The 9,103-nt window shown below is 30.7% G+C and overlaps 1 protein-coding gene across 1 annotated transcript; it reads right to left on the minus strand.

The window, feature by feature from the left end:
- Positions 1 to 4,851: 4,851 nt before the first annotated feature.
- LOC147804062 (uncharacterized) lies at positions 4,852 to 5,713 on the minus strand. The gene is made up of 2 exons (XM_087150457.1): positions 5,212 to 5,713; positions 4,852 to 5,102 (listed from the first exon to the last, which is right to left on the minus strand). The coding sequence occupies exons 1-2, from the start codon at positions 5,336 to 5,338 to the stop codon at positions 4,852 to 4,854; spliced, it is 378 nt and encodes a 125-aa protein (XP_087006583.1). The 5' UTR covers positions 5,339 to 5,713.
- Between the last annotated feature and the right edge of the window lie 3,390 nt (positions 5,714 to 9,103).

Genomic DNA, 9,103 nt, shown 5'->3' on the forward strand with positions numbered 1-9,103 from the left:
GTTCGGAATAGGATAAAATTTAGTTAGCGTTATTTCATACAGGAAATAGATCATTTATCTCTCCACTTGAACGTAAGAGAGAAAAAAAAAATATCACAACTTAATATTCAATTCTATAAAAAGAAAGTAATACTCTTCTTATTTACTAACCATAAAAATGAAGTAAATTCAATTCTGCTACATAAATAACTCACTTCGCCAATCGGCTACTTATACCATAAACAGTCTCCTTTCCCCCTCTCAAATGAACAGAGGAAAAGAAAAAACAAAAACGAATTCTCATATATTTCTGCTGGCGCCAAAAAGGCCGACGCATCAAAGAGTCTATATTTCGTTTTCTTAATTCTAAAATGAGTTTCGCTTAACAACAACTAAAAGCAATCAAACTGAAACAACACATACCTTTACATAACTATTTATATATATATCTGCTGCACAGATGTGAGCCTAATATCAATATCAATGAAATAAATCTACACTAGATGAAAACCAGATTTCATTAAAAACATTAACTCTAAAGCAATGTCAAACGAATAGGTTTAGAACTGACGTTCTTAATCATTTTCTTCCTACATATAAACAATTCAAATCCACATCCCCTTTATATCAATGAAAATCACTATCTTCAGTAAAATACAATATCAGAACAAATACCAAATAAAAACAAAAATTCTCAAGTTGAGAATACCAAGATATTATAAAATCTTATGATAAGAATAACTTAAACTTAATCAATATCCATGTAATATCAACATTCACAATACACATGTATTCACAATACATTCCCTTTTTTGTAACACGGGCGTGTTAAATTTTTTTTCCAGGTTGGAAAATTTATTCGAAAATATTTCAATATTCATGAAAAATAAACATTCACAATACATTCCCTTCTCTGCAACACTGGTGTGTTAATTTTTTTTCCCGGTTGGAAAAATTATTCGAAAATATGGCCTGGGATGTGAAACAAATGAGAACACATACCTTCTTTCTCCCGATCTCGGTAGAACCTCCAATAAATATACTTGTCTGTAATGTGTGGCACAAATAAATAGTCCAGGTTGGAAACTATTATTTATTCAAACTCTTCGTTTCCACAACACAAACAAATACACACACACATATTCAACACATAAAATAATATAAAAAAAATCTCGAGCGAGAGAACGTTCAAAGTCCGTGTTCTCATTTCAACTTCCTCGAACCAACATCTCCTCGCCAAAACGACCACCACTCGCCAAGATAGGCGCGCTTCTCTCTAACTGTTATAAATTAGTTCTTTCTTTGTTTATTAAAATGGAGAGTTAATAATCTTACGGAATTGAAATCTTACAACATCTTTGCGCGCTATTGGAATTTTAAGAATACTCGGGCATCCTCAGGTTTATAGAACTCAACTGCAGAGAGAAACTTGGTTTTTAGAAACAGGCTTTGCCTCCATTAATCCCAAGTATCAACCGTGACCTGCAAATCAAACTTGGGGTCGAAAGTGCTTCTTGCGACTCAACTCGGGCATCCTCAGGTTTATAGAACTCAACTGAGGTGAGATACTTGGTTTTTAGAAAAAGACTCCTGGGATCCCAATTATCAACCGTGAGGGGGAACCGTGACCCGCAAATCAAACTTGGGGTCGAAAGGACTTCATGCAACTCAACTCGGGCATCCTCAGGTTTATAGAACTCAACTGAATAAATTTTGAGTTGATAACAATAAATAGTCTTATAAACTAAGTCTGGTACTAAAAAATGAACGAAAGATATATCTAAGTAAAACATACCTCGAAAGTTATGAAATCGAAACGAATTCAGTTACTGGTGTCTGAGTTCGCTTTTAAGCAATTAATACTTATCGATATCTATTATGTATCTAGTCAATATAACGGCGCACCTGCAAAAAATCATTAAATTGAGACTTCGGCTAGAAAAACTGCATTCCTTACATATGAGAACATATACCGAGTATTATTCTAATTTAACAATTTGTTTAGCGTATTTAAATTTCAAGATTTTATGTTGATAAATATTTTGTTGAAAAATTCTTTTTTTATAAAATCAACCTACAACCTTAAGGCGATGCATGACGAGGAAAAGGGTACACTGTCTCAATGACAATTATGTTTTAATGAAAGAATTCTACTCTAATGATTCAATTAGTTTTTTTTTCTCCTTTTTTTTTATTTTTTGTTTGAGCAGCATCAATAATTCATAAAAAAGTTAAAAGTGGTTTCAAAAATGGCTTTTTTTTTAATAGTAATTTTGGATAAAAAATGAAGCAACTTTTCTTCTAGTTTCTACAATTCAACAATAAGCAATAATGCATTTAAAAGTTTGGCAAATAAAACACAAGATTTACAAATTTAAGATTTTATTTTAATAAAATGTGAAAACTTATAACGTATGAAATTTAATACATCATTCCACTTTATCCTTTACGCTGGTAATCAATAATAAGTTTCCTGAAATCTGGTGGCAGGTTTTGAATTGTTTTATGTATGTTGTATAATTTCTCAATTTGTTGGAGAAACTCGTAGCTGAATTCTTTATCTGCAACAGGCATTGCTCTTCACTTCTTTGATAGTTTAATCTTTTTTAAATATTCCAAAATTATTGATTTCATTAGCAAATTTCTGTGGTTATTTAAGGCTGAATAATCGAAAATATGATCATTTTAGATAGTTAAAAATGGATCTAGAGTTTTCTTTTACCTCAAACAAACAACTATTAGGAAAGAATTCAAACAATTTAGCTTTTTTTTAATTTGCCAGTACTTTGATTAAACCTAAATATATTTTCTGCAAGTTTGCATAATTTTGTTACATCAACAGAGGTAGAAACTGAGCCTCCTCTGTTTTATTAACAGGCTGTCTGTCTCAGTTGTTGTGAGAGACATATTGCAATCAACACATTTTCTTTTTTCTTTTAAAGTTCTAACGATATAAGAAACCACATTACCAGTATATTTACTTAAAGTAATATTTGTGTTAGAAGCAACTGATGTAGTTTCATCGGCTTTCATATCGACATTCACTGCGTCACGATTAATTGTGGTCACAAAACAATAGTTTTTCATATTAAGATTTGAAATAATAGTTGAATCTAAATTTAAACAATTTGAATTAACTGATGTCATAACATCATGATGACAGAGCAGTCGCTTTTATCCTGCCGTGAACTGTTTTGAAGTAGGATTATTATTAAACCCACCCATATACCGAGTGGTACTAAAAAACATCTCAAGATGGTCTTGGGACAATTTGTACGTCATTAGAAATTTTGAAACAGGAGTTGGGGAAGCTAAATATATATTGTAAATATTTTGAATGCTTTTAAAACAAACCAAAATTCCTAAAAGTTCTATTTGAATGAATGAGCAAAGGGCCATTTGCTGCCGTTCGAAGTTCTCGGATATATCTAATGGCAAGGTCAAAGAACTCAAAAATTTATTATGGTTAGCAATTGTTAAGGAGACTTGAGGACTTAAAAAATTTCGACTGTTCAAAATATCAAAAATTGTATTCATAATACGTATGAAGTTCACCGTTGGCTTGCATTCCTTTAACTCATCCAGTTTCAAATTATCTGCCACAAATTCAAGGGCATCAGCACCGCTGTTACTCAAAGTTTGCACAGCTAATTTAACTTTCATTTTCTCTCTATGCCATTCGATGTGTCTTGTTATTAGTTTATTAGCTACACGTAAGCCTTCACTTTTTTGCAATTTATGCAATTCAACTATGAACTTCCATTGCCCTTTGATGCTAAGGCATTTCTCACTAACTTTATCATATGGCATGCATCCAAAAGAATGTTAACATCTTCTCCTGTTGTTGAATGCTTAAAATGAGATCACTTCCTCTCTAGTAGCATCAATATTTGCACCCAGATAGTTAGAACTGGCAATATTTGAGCTTGTACCATCAAAAGTCAGTGAAATTTCCTTAACACCAGTATCAACTACAAAAAAAGGCATTCATTTATTAAATTAGCTTTTTCAGAAGCTGGCAGACCATTGATGAAAAAGTAACCAATGGGAATTTTCTAACTCCCATTGACTCAATGTAGCATAAATGTCAATGCTTCTTTTGCTACTGGCATTTCGTCATCATCCAGTTCGATTCCGAAATCGAAATATCCGCAAAATTTCGATCCATCCCATTCAACATGTCTTCGGATGGCCATTTCATCGATACTTTAGGCACACAAAACTACAGAATCTGTCTTTGAAGCATCCTCTGCTTTTGCTTTAAGTGAGGCTAATCCTGGATTTGTTTTTAGAGAACTATATCATTTTATGGTTACGGGATGCTGTAAGCACGTGTCGAAAGCTTTTCTGACAAAGTCATACGCTTTAGCTGAATGAAAACTTATTGTCAGCGCAAATTTCCTCAATTCATTGCTATATTTTTTCTCTGAAATTTCTTTTCTCGATATCAATTCAGCGGCAGGTCCTGGTGGAGAGAAAGCTGCAATTAAAGAATTTATTTTTAAGAATGTTAGGTGAGGGAACCTTATTGCATTAAGAAATATTGTGAATGCATAAAGTTAAGAAAATTGAATTTTTCCATTAATTTTTTTAAAAGTGATTAAAACTTTGGTTTAAATAGAACTATACAAAACATCAACAATATTTGCTTTCAAGATTAGTAGAATTTTCAATAAAACTGATTATTTAAAAGAAAAAATACTTTAATGCACATAAAAATAAAATAATTAAATTTATTTTATAAATTTAGCAACTATTTTTGTGTGTTGATTATTAGTAAAAATAACAAATTTCAAATTATTTTAATAGATAGATATTTTAAACTACTTTTTGAAAGTAAAAAATATATATTATATATTCTATGAATAAATTTTAAATCTCATTTGAAATACGACTAGCTGAATCTGTAATAAGAGCTTCTTTTTTTACACTTTCTAAAATTTCTTCAAGAGAAACTAGTATTCTCTTTTCTAGGCTTTCATTCCTTCGACTGATGTCTTTGATTGTGTCATTTTTCTGTTTAATTTGTTCCTTGGCTATTTGTAAAACTTTCCTTGCCATTATGGGAGAAGTCATATCTGCATCGGAGAAATCTCTAAGGTAACATTTTCTCTGAGAAGGTCCTATAATAGAAATATACAATTATGATTTATACAACATGTATTATTTAACTTCACAAATTTCTGGTTACATTTTAGCTTCCTAAAGAAGTTTATTTTAATATTTATTTACCAGCTGTATTAATAGATTGGACATCGTCTTCCAGTTTTCTCCACTTGCAAGTTGCTTTCTTTTTTTGCATATGTTGAGGGAAATGTTCTTTTAAAGCAGCAAACAACAGTTGCTTGTCCAGAAGCATGAACCCTTTAAAGCTATTTTCTGCTTTAACTGATTCACGAGATGTTGTATTGTCACTACTATTTAATTTAGAGCTTGATCAACTTGCTTGCTTGCTTTAGAGTTTGAGCAAATTATCACAAATAACAAAATACTGTGAGCATGATTTCTGATATATCAAAAACTAATCAAACACGATCTAATATATCAAAAACGAAGCAATACAAATTGCAATTTGATAAGGACAATTATAAAACAAAATAACCGGACATGAAGATGTAGTAATTCTAAAATATTTCTATGGCATTAATAAATTGAAAGATATACAGTGATACACGAAAGTCAGCATACACTTGCAAATTTTCCCATTTTTAGAAATAAAATGCAAATAAATTTCTTTTTCTCATTCGTATAGCATCCAGTATGCATTTGAATCATTATGTGTCTAATAGACATCAAACATTTTAAGATTATCATAATCATTTTCAGATTAAGTTAAAAATATGCATTTTTCAAACTCACAAAAGTGAGCATACAGTTGGATTTAAATAGATTTTTGCAGGTATTTGGCCATTTTTTTATTCTCTTAATATATTTGTAAGAATTGTGCCTAGTTTTATATAAGCTTTAGAGGAGATTTTTGAATGAAATTTCTTTCATTAATTTTAAAATGGCAACTAAAAGAACTGAAACATCATTAGAAATCAGAGAACTGGTTATTAAATTGAAAAATGAGGCAAAATCACTCAATCAAATAAGTCAAATTATTGGTAGAAGTAGAGCTACAGTGCAAGGAATAATAAGGAAATATAATTTGACAAAAACTACGGAAAACTTGCCTCGTACTGGTAGACCACCAAAATTGAACGGTAGAGATAAAAGAGAAATCATTCGAACAATTCGTAATAATCCGAAAACTACTGCAGTAGACATAGCCAAACATCTTGAAAAGGTTAAAGAAACTGATGTAAATCCGGAATGTGTTAGAAGAGCCTTGAGAAAAGAAGAATATAATAGCAGAATTCCTCGTAAAAAACCTCTCATTAGTAAAGTCAATCGAGACAAAAGAACAGCAATTGAGCATCTTCATGAAAACGATAATTTCGATTACTGGAGCAAAGTTATTTTTACAGACGAATCTAAATTTAACATTTTTGGCTGGGATGGTAAGCAAAAAGTTTGGCGACAACCCGGAACAGAGTTAGAATTGAAGAATCTGATTCCTACAGTAAAATATGGCGGAGGTTCAGTGATGGTTTGGGGCTGTTTTCCAGCTTCAGGTGTTGGCAATTTAGTCTTTATAGAAACCACTATGGATCGTTTTGTCTATTTGAATATATTTAAAAACAATTTGAAGTAATCAGTGAGAAAATTAGGCATATGAAATGACTGGATATTCCAACAAGATCAGGACCCAAAGCACACAGCTGGTGTTGTCAAGGAATGGCTGTTGTACAACACTCCAAGACAACTGCACTCCCCTCCTCAAGGCCCCGACCTTAATCCTATCGAAAATTTAAGGGATGAACTGGACAGAAGTATCAGAAAAAGACAAATTAAAAGCAAAGACGATCTTAAAAAGGCATTGCTTGAAGAATGGCAAAAAATCCCCCGCACTGTAACTAAAGAACTGGTCTATTCAATGCCTAATCGTATGAGAGCTGTTTTAAATTCAAAAGGTGAACCAACTAAATATTAAAATATGGAAATTTCAAACGTAGAATTTCCTGTATGTTCACTTTCGTGACTTGCGAAATGACTGATTCTCCAATATTTTATATTATTTTATGTTAAATGATAAAAAAACTGCTGTTTTTGCTCATCAATTTTTTATTTCTAATCAATTTAAGCTAAATTGAAATCAATTCTTAGGTAAATATTTGAAATAAATAAGTTTCTGTTAATTTTGAAAGGTGTATGCTGACTTTCGTGTGTCACTGTATGCTTCTGCTGTCTTTCTAGCACCAATTAAGCTATTCAAATCTGCCGCTATTTTCTCCCATTTCCTTTTTTGGTCTTGTTTTGAAAAACTTTGCCCAATTTTATTTTGAGATCCGAAATTGTTATTAAACACTAAATCCCAATTCTTTCTCACTACGAATAAGAACAGGAAGTTTTACTTTTATCTGTTACCGAACAATTGAATTTGAAGCTGAATTTTTTTTTTATGACGTCAAACAGAGAGGAAAATAAAGTATGGATGTGAATTGTGGATGGAAGTCATATTGTATGAATCAGAAAAACTAATAAATTCTACTACTTAAATTGACATGACAGCAGCATTACAAAATTAATAAAATAAAATATTCATGCAACCAAAGATGTTTTTTTTTAAATGAGTAACAAGTTGTACTACATTAATAAAGAACTAAATTATATTGTTGATCATAATATGTTTATTAACAAAAAACTAAGTATTTGCTATGTATAACTGCATATTGTACAAATACAGAATTATGTTACTTTTTTCCCCTAATATTTTGCCCACTGGTGTAGCAGCAACACTGAAAACCACAAATTCATACTTATGTTTTCCAGCAGCAATTACGACACCTATACTTTCAGTGCTTAACCGCCTTAAATCTAAAATTAGACGATTCAGAATTTCTATATATTATACGTATCTTTATCTATAGAATAATGAATATCAGATGCAACTAAAACCAAACCCAATTTATGAACATCAGCATGAGATGGCATTGGATTATTAAAATCAACATTATCTACTTAGAACTTTAATGCGATGTTAATATTCTGAGGCAATAAAATTTTATGTGTTTTATAATATTGTCTAACCTGTACATTTAATAGATCCGGTTGCCGCTCTACATTTGTATAATCCTATACTTCATTTACAATATCACGTTGGCTAAGCAATACTTCTAAAACTAACACACTAGATATGTATTGATAAGTATGCTTAACTTAAACCTGATGAACCGAACCTTTCTCAAATCGCTGTTCAAATTTATGTATAAGTTTAACTTCTATGGGCTTAATAAGATTTCTGACTTTTTAAAATGTTTTTAAGTTGATTTCTAACCTGTGTGAGTGCTTTGTTAAAAAAAAATCAAATGTTAGAACTAAAAATTTAAAAGCAAATGCCAAGTCATTTACATTAATGTTGAATATGCAGAATAACTTGTTGAAATTATTGAATTACATTTTTATATATGAATTCGCAGTTTCATGCAGAATTTCTGCATTAATAGAATAGCATCAGAATATAATTATTAGTGACACTATTATTATCATGAAATCTTTCATAATGTCGAACAATATTATACTAGCCATTAAAATACTGACCTCATCCATGAGCAACACATTTAGTTGTTAAAAATGATTAGCAAGCTGACGGATGCTGGAATGATTACAAGAAATCTCACATATAAAATACTTCATTATAGAATTACATAGTTTTAAAAATTACAACCGTTTTAACTATAGTAATAAGATTGTGATCCGTGAGTGTGATAATCTTATGTATTCAAAAAAGAAAATATCCTGTGTCTTATTATGTCGAAATAAGTCTAACAGAAGAAAATAAATGAAGAATTTTCAATGTACTCAAAATTGCATACCTCAGTATGTTTTAAAACTTCATCTCTAAAAGTGAACTTGTGTAACATGTAATCACAGATTGTTACATAAAACTTTGTTACGCATATAATAAAATGTGTTTTCTCTTTCACAGATAATTCGTGTAAAATATTATTATTATTTTTTTCCACCAATGAGCAAATCACCATTTGTTGTAATATATCATTACTCTGTTTCATGATTATGG

The sequence above is a fragment of the Parasteatoda tepidariorum genome, chromosome 9 (assembly GCF_982258835.1).
Source record: "Parasteatoda tepidariorum strain Cologne lab strain chromosome 9, Ptep-v5.0, whole genome shotgun sequence".
Lineage (NCBI taxonomy): Eukaryota > Metazoa > Arthropoda > Arachnida > Araneae > Theridiidae > Parasteatoda > Parasteatoda tepidariorum.